General features: G+C 43.6%; 2 protein-coding genes across 3 annotated transcripts in view; one reads left to right on the top strand and one right to left on the bottom strand.

Moving 5' to 3' along the window:
- Positions 1-3,039: 3,039 nt before the first annotated feature.
- Positions 3,040-8,140, bottom strand: EXOC8 (exocyst complex component 8). The gene has a single exon (XM_011933300.1). It carries the CDS (start codon positions 8,017-8,019, stop codon positions 5,842-5,844), a length of 2,178 nt encoding a protein of 725 aa, XP_011788690.1. The 5' UTR covers positions 8,020-8,140; the 3' UTR covers positions 3,040-5,841.
- Positions 8,141-8,203: 63 nt separating this feature from the next.
- Positions 8,204-12,087, top strand: part of SPRTN (SprT-like N-terminal domain) — a 17,347-nt gene continuing 13,463 nt past the window's right edge. For both annotated transcript variants that reach the window (XM_011933302.1, XM_011933301.1), the window contains exons 1-2: positions 8,204-8,882; positions 10,056-10,155. In XM_011933302.1, coding sequence (XP_011788692.1) covers positions 8,662-8,882; positions 10,056-10,155 — 321 coding nt within the window. In that variant the 5' untranslated portion in view covers positions 8,204-8,661. The remainder of the gene's footprint in view (positions 8,883-10,055; positions 10,156-12,087) is intronic.

Below are 12,087 nucleotides of genomic sequence, written 5' to 3'. Positions count from 1 at the left end.
ACTGAACAGAAGTAGAAGTATCAGTGGCATTTCAAATCAGTGGGTAAAAAGGACAATTCAAAATTGTTGTGAAAATTTGCTACTTGTTTGTGGGAAAATTGCATTCTGACATCATCACTTACATTTTCTTTTTGAGAGGGAGTCTCGCTGTCTCGCCCAGGCTGGAGTGCAATGGCATGATCTCGGCTCATTGCAACCTCCGCCTCAACCTCCCAAGTAGCTGGGAATAGGGCACCCGCCATCATGCCTGGCTAATTTCTGTACTTTTGTAGAGATGGGGTTTCACCGTGTTGGCCAGCCTGGCCTCAGGTGATCTGCCTGCCTCCACCTCCCAAAGTGCTGGGATTGCTGGCATAAGACACCGTGCCCGGCCATCACCACTTACTTTAAAATGAATAATAGATGAAGCTAACTTCAAATATTAAAATGTAACAAATTACTAGAAGAAAAACATATTTTTAGAATCTGAGCATGGATAAGGCCTTCCCAAGTCTAACCCACAACATAGAAGTCATAAAGAAAAAAACCCACATAAATCTGGCTTTGTAACAGGTTAAAATTTACCATACTATGAAAATAAATATATGGCTATACAAACAAATGACAAACTAAGAAAAACTACAGCAGTACACATGAAGGGTTAATTTCCTAAATATACAATAAACTCCCACAAAATCACAATACACAGGTAATCTAAAAGTGGCAAAATATATAAAAAGGAAGCTTAACAGAAAAAGTTGCTCAACCTCACTCGTAATTACATACAAAACTAGAAGCTGGGCATGGTGGCTGATGCCTATAATGCTAGCACTTTGGGAGGCCGAGGTGGGAAGATTGCTTGAGCCCAGGAGTTCAAGACCAACCTCGCCAACAAAGTGAACACCCCACCCCCCAACCTCTGTCCTGTCTCGATAGAAAAATTTATAAATTAGCCAGGCAGGAGGATCCCTTGGGCCAGGCCAGGGAGGTTGAGGCTGCAGTGAGCCATGATAGCACCATTGCACTCCAGCCTGGGCGACACAGCGAGACCCTGGCTTAAAAAACCAACCAACAAACAAAAATGAGAACAACCTAGAAGCTATTTTTTCACAGAGAAGATTAGTAACAATGACTATTATTACTAATAAGATGACTCTTTTTTTTGAGACAAGGTCTCACTCTGTCCCCCAGGCTAGAGTGCAGTGGTGCTATCATGGCTCGCTACAGCCTCAACCTCCTGGGCTCAGGCAATCCTCCTGCCTCAGCCTCCCGAGTAGCTGGGACTTACAGGTGTGTGCCACCACGCCCGGCTAATTTTTCTATTTTTTGTAAAGACGGGGGTCTACCTATGCTGCTCAGGCTGGTCTCGAACTCCTGGGCTTAAGCGATCCACTCGCCTCAGCCTGCCAAAGTGCTGGGATTACAGACTTCAGCCACTGCGCCCAGCAAGACTACTCTTATTAAATACAGGTTTATGAGCATTCATGTAAACAGGTATTTTCCTATACTGTTGGAGAGCGCTTAAAATGATTTAATGCTCCTGATGAGCAACTGGTAATGCTTAAATTTAAAATGTAGTTTGGCAAATTTTTAAAAATACATCCCATATGTATATTCACGTAAGCAAATATGAGGATGTGCACAGGTTTTCAGAATGTTTTTTTTTTGTAATCACCAAAACTTGAAGCCAACCAAATAATTGGAAAATGCAAAATTATGATATATTCATTTACTGTGATTGACTACTACCCAATTGCAGAAGAAAAACCCAGTGAGGTACAGTTAGAGGTACTGATGCGAGATGTCTTAAAAACACTGAATTGCTAAGTGACTAAAATCAAGATGCAGAACTGTATGCAGAGTATGATCCAATTTCTGGAAAAACATGTGTATGAAATTCTTACTAGTTACCTCTGGTGAGTGGGATTGTTGGGGGATGAGGACTTTGACTTTTTACTTTAACTCTTCTGCACATTGCATATGGATTGAAGTTTCCTTTGTAGGCAAGTGTGGCTTATTTACGCTTTTCCAAACTCTGCAATCTATCCAGAAAGGTCTCTTCATATGACACCCATATTCCCACTTCTGTGCCTTGGGCTCAGGTCCTCCTCTTCCTTTTTCTTTGCACATTTAATCTTGTCCATTCTTCAAGGACCAGCTCAAATGCCAACAATTCCATGGAATTTTCTGAACTCCTTAAAAGTACACTGCTCTCTTCCTTCTTGGTATTCCCACTGTACACAGCTGTGCATTTTTCTCTCACTTACATTTGTCGACTTTTTCCAATTTCTAAGCATCTTAAGAGGACAAAGTATGTTTAAAATTATTTTGTCTTCTGCACTCCCACATTACAGTCAATATGAAACATAGCATTTGATACTTTTAAATATGAGATAATTTCCTCAGTATATACATATTACTTTCTAAAGGGCGAGCCTGGCCAGGCATGGTGGCTCACGCCTGTAATCTCAGCACTTTGGGAGGCCGAGGCTGGCGGGTCACCTGAGGTCAGGAGTTCGAGACCAGCCTGGCCAACATGGTGAAACCCCATCTCTACTAAAAATACAAAAATTAGCCGGGAACGGTGGTGGGCACCTATAATCTCAGCTACTCAGGAGGCTGAGATAGGAGAATGGCTTGAACCCTGGAGGCGGACATAGTGAGCAGAGATCGCACCACTGCACTCCAGCTTGGGCGACATGGGAAGACTCTGTCTCAAAAAAAAAAAAAAAAAAAAATGTTGAGCCTTGTCATTTAGTTCCTAGGTCTTGTGGCCTACACTTTATTTTCTTTATTTAGAAATGTGCAGATGGTATAAAATCTACTTTTTTAGAATAAATTCGCATTTTGTACCTCTGAAATTTTCCATTCAAGGAAATCTTAAAAAATTGAGATCTGATTTATTCACAATTCTGATGGTAAGCAGAACACTTACTTAATTTAGCAAACTGCTTCCTAACTATCCTCCCCACATAAATAAAACAAAAAACTAAGGTCTTCAAAGAATATTTCAGTAACAAGAATATAAAAATATTGAATACTAAAGAAGAGCAATAGATATAATATTGTAATATCACTTTTATCCAGTGTAAGACAATGTTTAAGCTTTATTTTTATGAAACATTTCAGATTCCCTCATATCACAGCACATCAATAAGCAATATGTACATAGACTGACTTTTATAGTACATGTCATGTCCCAAATTCCCAATCCTAGGTAAGATATCAAGTTACAAAATACAAGTGCTCATAATTAAACTATAGGTAGTATATTAAACAAAAGTGAGTTTTTAGCAATTATGTGAAATGAGGCTTTAATCAAAACAAGACTTAATGCCACAAGGTGTCTTTTTTCCCAAGAGTAATTAATTCAATCAAGCCCATGATTCCAAGCTCAAGTGACAAGTTTTATATTCTTGAAGCAAACAAGAAAAGTCAATCAATGCTTAAGTGGTATATTTTAGTATATGTTATATTTCTGAACAATCTCTCATTGCATTCAATTTTTAGAACTTGTCTTTGAGTTTAACAAAACAAAATAATTAGAGAAGAAAGCCCACTCCACTTTGAGGAATGCAACATAATTGTTCTGTCTGGGTACAACACTGGGGGTCTTTTGTCAACTTACCATACTAATTGACTTACCAAAAGCATACTTCCTTCAGCTACAACTGTAATTGGAACACACAGATTTTACCTGAAGAAAATCCTGTACTTCCAGTTTTAAAAAGCAGACAATTCTATGAAGAAGCAACCATTTAAATATCTAACTATACACATTTAAGTTTTTACAGCTTCATGCCTTATGAGGAATTTTGATTTCAGAAGTATCATTTCACAGACTCAGCATCATATATTTATACATATTTCATACAGTATAGTATTAGAAACTGTAAATGGCACAGAATAATCATAATTACCACAAAATTTTAATAATTTCCAGTGATCTTAAAAAGACAAATTATAACTGCCTTTGCTCAGCTAAGATATCCAGTTATGGTTATAACTTTCGAAAATCCTAAAGTTATGTGAAAAAAATTGGTCAAAGAAAATCTGTAAATCTGATACTTTCCAATATTTTAAATATGCATAGCTAAAGAGAAAATAAAGGGGTTGATCTGGCACATGAATAATTAAGTCAATGAATTTTACAACCCTGAGCCACTTTGGCAACTATTTTAGGTTTCACATAATTTTCACAGTCTTAGTACCACCATTTTCATTTAGATAAAAGAAATGACCTTTTGAAATCATGGGCTTCAAATCTGGTGCTTATGGACAAGAATCACAACTAGAAGCTAGAGACAAAATGGATCACAGCAAGCACAGTTTCTCTCGAAGTAGAAGGAATGTTATAGAATATACAATAGAAGCGATAGTTTAGAAACCTTGGGAAGCTCACATTTCTTATTTTGTTTTACTAAACAATTTGAAGTAAGCATCATATTCATGTTTAAAAAAAATGAAACAAGAAAAATGCAGCATGGAACATTGTAGGAGTCACAGAAGGTTCTCTTCTTCCCTTTGTTTTGGGCACATTGTCTCACCTGTTTTCAGTTTGGTACAAAAAGAAACAAAACCAAATCTCTGCTCAGAGTAGTCATAGTGAGAACACTGAGATTTGCATGTGTTTTTCTAATTTCCCATCCATCTAGACCCTGAAATCTAAATAAATATTTCAGTTAAAACTTTTTTTTCATTTGCATGACATCTAGGCCACTATATATCCTACCCTGAATGGGGGAGGATGGGACAGCTATATCTTGAACTGAAGCGGTGGCAGCTAAAACCTGGCAACTGCTGCCACAAGACCCAACAAGGCCTCCCGACTATTATTTTTTAAAATGTGACAAAGGCAAAAGCTACAGCTGGAAACTCACGCAATTTAGAAATATGTTGAAAAATTTTATTATAGTCCTTAGGATTTCCAAGTAAACGCTCCTGAATCAAGTATTACAAAGCTGCTAATTAGTAACTGAAAATTAGCCATTCAAATAATATTAGAAATAGTTGCTGAATTATTTTTATGAAAGCTTCCTCTTGGATTCTGTAAGGATCAGAGTATCTGAATCCACACACCAGCTAGTTTCAAGAAAGAATTCTTTTGACTAAAACTTATCCTAAAACCAATTTTCCCAACACTTTTCTTTTTCCCAAATAGTCCAACGTTTTGAGGAGAAATATATGAGGCAGGATGTTTTATACTGCACTGTACCCTTTAGGAAAACTTTTAGTGAACTGGGAAAATTTTCACAACATAAACTCTATGTATTTATAGATATTATTACTCTGCTGTATAATATATACTGTGGGGAAAAAAAAATAAGAAAAGACTAGCCTGGGCAACATGGTAAAACCCCATCTCTACAAAAAATACAAAAATTAGGTGGGTATTGTTGTGCCCGGCTTGTGTTTCAACCAACAGGGAGGCAGAAGGTGGGGGATTGGCTTAGCCTGGGGAGGCAAAGCCGCAAGTAAGTGGGAACCCGCCAACGGAACCCAACCCGGGCAAAAAGGGGAAAACCCGGCCCAAAAAAAAAAACAAAAAAACAAAAAGTGTTTTATCAAAGGATAAAACTGAAATGCTATAGTGTATAGTGTGACCATAATTTCAGAAGAGAATCAGCATAATTTAAAAGGATAGCTAGCATACTATATGTTTTAATAATTCCAGTATTTTTGTTATTTGGGCTTAATTTAACTTCTTTTCCTCTTTTTGATTTCTGTATTCTAAGAGGGCACTTCTAATTTTCAAGTTGTGTTTGAAACTATAAAGAGTATGCTAATACAACTTAATATAAATATAAATAATATATAAGCTCTCTCTCTATATATATACATACATATAAACAGACCCAAGCATTAGACCACTGATGTTGTACTTTCAGGATTCACACGAATAAGTCTAGATGCATTTCTCAGATCTTGGAGTTGCTTGGCAGGTTTCCCCACACCTTCTTCAAACCTTTTCTCCACCACAGGGAGGACTGTTTCATATAAAAAGGATGCATTCTGTCTGATAAAAGCTTTCTTCTCTGGATCCTGCTCACATCGAAGACTATAATCCACATGCTGAACAGCAACCAAAATGATTTCCACCAGGCTCTCCAAAAGTACCATGTGCAGCTCTGGGAAATACAGCTTCAGAGCCTCTTCCAAGAAGCCCATGGTCTGTTTGGTGAAAGCAACCACTGTGTAACTTAGGTTCACCCAGCAGTCATCCCCTGTGTACTGCTCAAAGTTACTTACCCCACAACTTTTCATCTCTTCTTTGAGCTTACCCAGGGCTTCTGGCGTCATCAAGTTCATCCTTCTCCACATCTCTTCAGAGTTGCGATGTTTAGTGGCTTCGATGATGATTTCTTTGTAACTGTGCAAGGCCCCTTGGATGTCTTTCACCAGAAGGGCATGGATGATGAAGGTGAGGTCCAGTCCGATATCACCCAGTTGCTGGCAATGCTCCTTAGCCACTTTTACACACTCAGCTGCTGTCGAGAGGCTCTCCTTACTATCAAACACCTGCTTGCTGAAAGCATCCACGAACATGCCCATGGCTGATCTTGCCCAGACCACAAAGGCGGAGTAGCAGCCGCTGTCAGTGCCTGCAAAATCGATCTCAAATTCTCTTGCAGTCTCAAGAAGGCTGGTAAAGAAGACATGGCACAGCTTATGAATATAGAGTAAAGTGGCACCTTCAATGCGAAGCTGACGAATTGCTGTATGAACAGCGGCTGCCCTGTTTCTCAAAAATAGCTCACAGGCCTTCGTGCACTGGCCCAGCCGGATCAGTTGCGAAACTGCTCTGCGAGTAGCCCTGGGACCACCTCTCAGAGAACGATCTGGGGAGAGTTCGAAAACCAGCACCTCAGTGAGCTGTCGAACTCGCTCCTCCACTTTGGCCCTTAGTTCTTTTACAGGAGGTGGGCTGGGCTTATCTTCCAGGTAATGGTTCAATTTATCCAGCAGGTCAACAGCACCTTCAAAGTCCCTCTGCGCAATGCAGACATCCAGGTCTTCAGGCAACTCCTGGATCCATTCCATGGAGAGGTCCACGTTCTCTTCCTCTACCTCAGGAACAGCTGGTTCTTCTTCTTCGTCATCCTCAAATGGGTTAGTGGCCTTGGAAGTCACTTGGGGTGGCCCTCGAGGGGCCGCTGCCTCCTCCTGCTCCCTTCGCCTTTTCTCACTGAGGGCTCTCTTGGTCTCCTCCAGCACTTCCAGCCACTCTCGTTTGATTTTAGCATTTTCGGCCTGGAAAATACGGCTCTCGGGGAACATAAGCAGCTTGAACATGTCCTTCATGGGCGGGTTGTCCTTGACATTGACTACGGCCAAACCATCTAGGGAATAGAGAGCGTTGTAGCGATACATCCCCCGCCGCTGCGGCAGCCAGGTAGCCACCAACAAACAATCGTTCATGAGAAAGCCGTGCACCCGCTGCAGTTGGGCCATGTGGTCGGCATCGTATTCCACTAGGTCCCCGTTGTACACCAGGTACTGTCCCGGCGTCTCCAGCAAATGCCTGCAGCCTTCCACCTTCTCAAGCAGGGTAGTGAGAGTGCGCTGCTTTCCTTCCTCGCCTGGACCGGAGGCGTCGCGGGAGGCGCCCCCGGGGGTGGAGAAAAAACCGGCCTGGCCTCGGAGGTGGTCTCGGCCCCCCGCCCCACCGACTCCCTCCTCCCCCCCAGAGGCGGCAGCGGCTCCGGCGGCAGCTGCGGCAGGCAGCAACGTAAGCGGGATGCTCTCCAGGCTGCTCTTCTGCTCCGTCAGCAGGTGGCTGAGCTGGTACATCTCGCTCTCCAGGTAGGAGATCTCGCGGGCCGTCTCTATGAACTGCCGGTAGTTCTGGTAGACGTTGCGCTTCAGGTTCTGCGCCGTCTCCTCCGCCAGCGCCTGGATGCGCTGCCGGTGCTCCTGGAGGTCCCGGTCCCCATCCGACTGCTGCGAGAGCTGCTTCACGTACAGCCGCGCCTCAAAACCCCCTGACTCCAGCTGCCGACGCAGGCGGCTCGCCCCACTGTCCGACATCGCCATCGCCATTTCCGTCAGGGTCTCACGCACTCACTGTCACTATCAGCGCCGCAGCCGCCGCGGCTGTCTACACCCACCCAAGACCCGCCGAGCTCCTGAGCTGAGGGAGCAGGAATTGGAACGAGACGAGTGCGCCTGCGCCGGGTCTGAGCGTCAGACACTGCGCCTGCGCAAGGGGCCGAGCGCAGCCATTGCGCCTGCGCAGGAATGCCATCAGTTAAAGCGCATGCGCCGGAGGAGCTAGTGCGGAAGTGAGGGGAAAGGCCGAGAGAAATTTGGGTACTGCGCATGAACCGAGCGTGACGTTGAGGTTTGAAATAACCGGCAGAGTGAAGGCTGGAACTAGCTTCCTGAAAGCTTCGTAGGGCCGGAGCTGTGTGAGCCCAGGTTCTGCGCCCACTAGGAGGTGTCATGCTGACTGCTTTTTTCAAAGCCCTAGAATGTTGGCTTCGGCGTTTGGGGTAAGCGCCGTTCTCGTTCACTTTCTGGTTCTCAAGCGAGTTTCCGCGAACTCTCGCGGGATTGACTGGCCGTCTCGAGAGCCGGTATCTCCTAGGAACTAGTCCTGGTCCTCCGCTAGGCGGCTTGGGGTCGCAGCCTAACTCGGAGCCAGCCTGACGCCGGCGGATCCCGCCTGTGATCCTGTCAACGATGGATGATGACCTGATGTTGGCACTGCGGCTTCAGGAGGAGTGGAACTTGCAGGAGGCGGAGCGCGATCAGGCCCAGGAGTCCCTGTCGCTAGTGGACGCGTCGTGGGAGTTGGTGGACCCCACACCGGACTTGCAGGCCCTGTTTGTTCAGTTTAACGACCAGTTCTTCTGGGGCCAGCTGGAGGCCGTCGAGGTGAAGTGGAGCGTGCGAATGACCCTGTGAGTTCCGAGCCCCGCTGGGGAAAGAGGCGGGACTGGCAGTTCTCCTGCAGCCCCCGGCCCTGGTCTTCTCTCCTTTCTCTGGTCCGACGGTCCCAGGGGGCGTTAAATGAGTGAGGAGGGGGGGTGGTGTCTGGTTTTGGACCTGGCAGTTCCTGCCTTGGCGTATTTCTCTCTTCCTTACCTTTTCTCCCACTCGAACAATAAGAAAGCTGTGTAGACCCCACCGCCACGGTTGGACTCAGGGCCATAACGAGAGAAGAGATTTGTGTTTGAATCTCACTAAACTTGAAAATAACAAGTTCCTGATTTGCCTTGTGATAGTGCTGTAGGACCCAGAAGGGAAAAGCAACCAAATCTGCCCCTAAGAAAGTGCTGCGGACGCAGAGTAACCTCCAAAGGATGTGTGTTCCCCTCCTCTCTTCCCGTTAGGAACCCACTTTAGTGAGCTCATGTGTTGCAGTGGGGATCTTCAGTGATGCTTTTAAAACGATTCTTTTTCTACATGCTAAATTTGAGAAATCCTTATTTGAAATAATAATCTACTCCTGCACGTGAACAGGGTGCAGTTTAAGATACAGTTATATACCACCAGCATGCTTGTTTTTGAGTTGACAGAAAACAGCCTACAGTCAAACAAATTATCATATTAAATTGTGTTTAAAGTACCAATCTCCTTTATACAGGCGTCTGTTATAATTTTGGAGATACGCTATTGGAGATACCTGCTTGTTAATAACACCAAACTGTGATTTGTCCTAAGGAGACTGGGAGTAGCAGAATAGGATTGCCTTTGAGCTGTTGCAGCCTAGCTAGGGCTAGGGAAGCTGCATTGGGCCACGTGGTCCGCATCGTATTCCACTAGGTCCCCGTTGTACACCAGGTACTGTCCTGGCGTCTCTATCAGGTGCCTGCAGCCTTCCACCTTCTCAAGCAGGGTGCTGAGAGTGCGCTGCTTTCCTTCCTTGCCTGGCGGGGGAGCCGTCGTGGGAGGCGCCCCCGGGGCTGTAACTAATTAATTGGGTGAAATGCAAGTATCTGCTAACCAAGGGGGTATACTCTCAAGAAAGCCATCTGCCAACTGAGTTCTCTTAGTGTGCACTGCCCAAGAATGTGTAAGGACTTGGGCATATTTGGTCAATGTAACACATTTTTATGGTGATTGTTTTCTAGGTGTGCTGGGATATGCAGCTATGAAGGGAAGGGTGGAATGTGTTCCATCCGTCTCAGCGAACCCCTTTTAAAGTTGAGACCAAGAAAGGATCTTGTAGAGGTATTTTTCATGTAAACTTGCTTCCTAGCTCAGTAATTTACAAATGCTTGTCATCGATTTAGACTGCTGTGAATTCACCTGTATGTGTCTTTAAAAAAGTCACTTTGCCCTCAGTGCAAACTTGAATTATGGGGCAAATAATAATGAACACCTTATGTTTTTTATAGTGCTTCATAGTGGGAAAAAAAAAGGCTTCTAGAGGCCGGGTGCGGTGGCTCACGCCTGTAATCCCAGCACTTTGGGAGGCCGATGCGGGCGGATCACGAGGTCAGAAGATCGAGAACATCCTGACCAACACGGTGAAACCCTGTCTCTACTAAAAAAAAAAAATTAGCCGAGCGTGATGGCGGGCGCCTATAGTCTCAGCTACTCGGGAGGCTGAGGCAGGAGAATGGTGTGAACCCGGGAGGCGGAGCTTGCAGTGAGCCGAGATTGCACCACCGCACTCCAGCCTGGGCTACAGAGCCAGACTCCATCTTAAAAAAAAAAAAAAAAGGCTTCTAGGTATATTATCTGTTTTGATTTTACAACAGCCCTGTTTATGTTCATGTGTTGCTATTTTCATTTTTATGAGTAAAGAAATTAAGGTTCAGAGAGGTTAAGTAACTGGCTTAAGTTATGTGTTTAGAAGCAGAGTAAACGGGATCTACATCTTCCTGTTGAGAAACACAAATTTTGATTCTCCTCAGTTGGGCTGCCACATTGCTGCACGCTCAGGACACCTAGCCGAGCTGGCAGCAGGAACCAGTGTGAGGGCACGCTTCACATTTAGAGCTGGTACTTCAGCTAGCAGAATGGAGCAGTGGGAGCTGAGGCAGGAGGATCTCTTGAACCCAGGAGGTGGAGGTTGCAGTGAGCTGAGACTGTGCGATTGCACTCCAGCCTGGGCAATAAGAGCGAAATTCCGTCTCAAAAAAAACCAAAAAAACAAAAAGTCTGTACAAAAGAGCAGGGTGGTAGTTTCTCAGCATGGGGTGGGAAACATGTTAAAACATGCTTGGAGATGAGAGATGCTGTTTTTAAGGATAATAAAAGGCAATGGATTACATGACAATGTGAATATACTCAATACTGAACTGTACACATAAAAATGGGTATGATGGGCAATTTTGTTAATTTTTTTACCACAATTTGTTTAAAAAATAGCTACTAAATGTAAAATGGTACAGTAGAACTACTTGATGAATGAAAAAGGACACAGCTCAGATGATACAAAGAGAAAGGTAGGTGTGAACAAAGTATCAATAATTAAATGTCAGTGGACTGAACACTCCATTAAATACATGGAATGGCATGCTTACAGTAAAGACACACTTATTTTAAGTTTAAAAGGATGAGGAAAAGTAATCATCTGAACACTTAACAGCAGAAAACTATTGTGGCTATAAGGTTGAGTACTCATTATCCAAAGTGTTTGGGACCAGAAGTGTTTCAGATTTCAGATTTTTTTTTTTTTTAAATTTGGAATATTTGCACTATACTTACTGGTTGAGCTTTCCTAATCCAAAAGTCCCAAATCTGAAATGGCTTTAGTGTGCATTTCCTTAGAACATAGCCTTTAAGCATCTTGTAAGTGCTCAAAAAGTTTTGGATTTTGGAGCATTTCAGATTTTGGATTGTCAAATTAGGGATGTTCAACCAGTATTAGTATCAGACTGAAGACTTCAAGGGAAGAAGTTTTACTAGAGGAAAAGTGGGATATTTTATTATAATAAAACAATCTATTAAACAGCAATACATAATGTCCCTAAAAGTAATAACGTAGCTTTAAATTTTATGAGGCATAAATTAGCAGAAGCAAAAAGAATCTACAATCAGGCTGGGCGCAGTGGCTCATGCCTGTAATCCCAGCACTTTGGGAAGCTGAGACAGGTGGATCACTTGAGGCCAGGAGTTTGAGACCAGCCTGACCAACATGGTGAAACCCCGTCT

Source organism: Colobus angolensis, unplaced genomic scaffold, assembly GCF_000951035.1.
Source record: "Colobus angolensis palliatus isolate OR3802 unplaced genomic scaffold, Cang.pa_1.0 Scaffold126, whole genome shotgun sequence".
In the NCBI taxonomy this organism is placed as follows: Eukaryota; Metazoa; Chordata; class Mammalia; order Primates; family Cercopithecidae; genus Colobus; species Colobus angolensis.
Note: the sequence above shows the minus strand (reverse complement) of the source record. Positions and strands in the feature narration are given on the sequence as shown.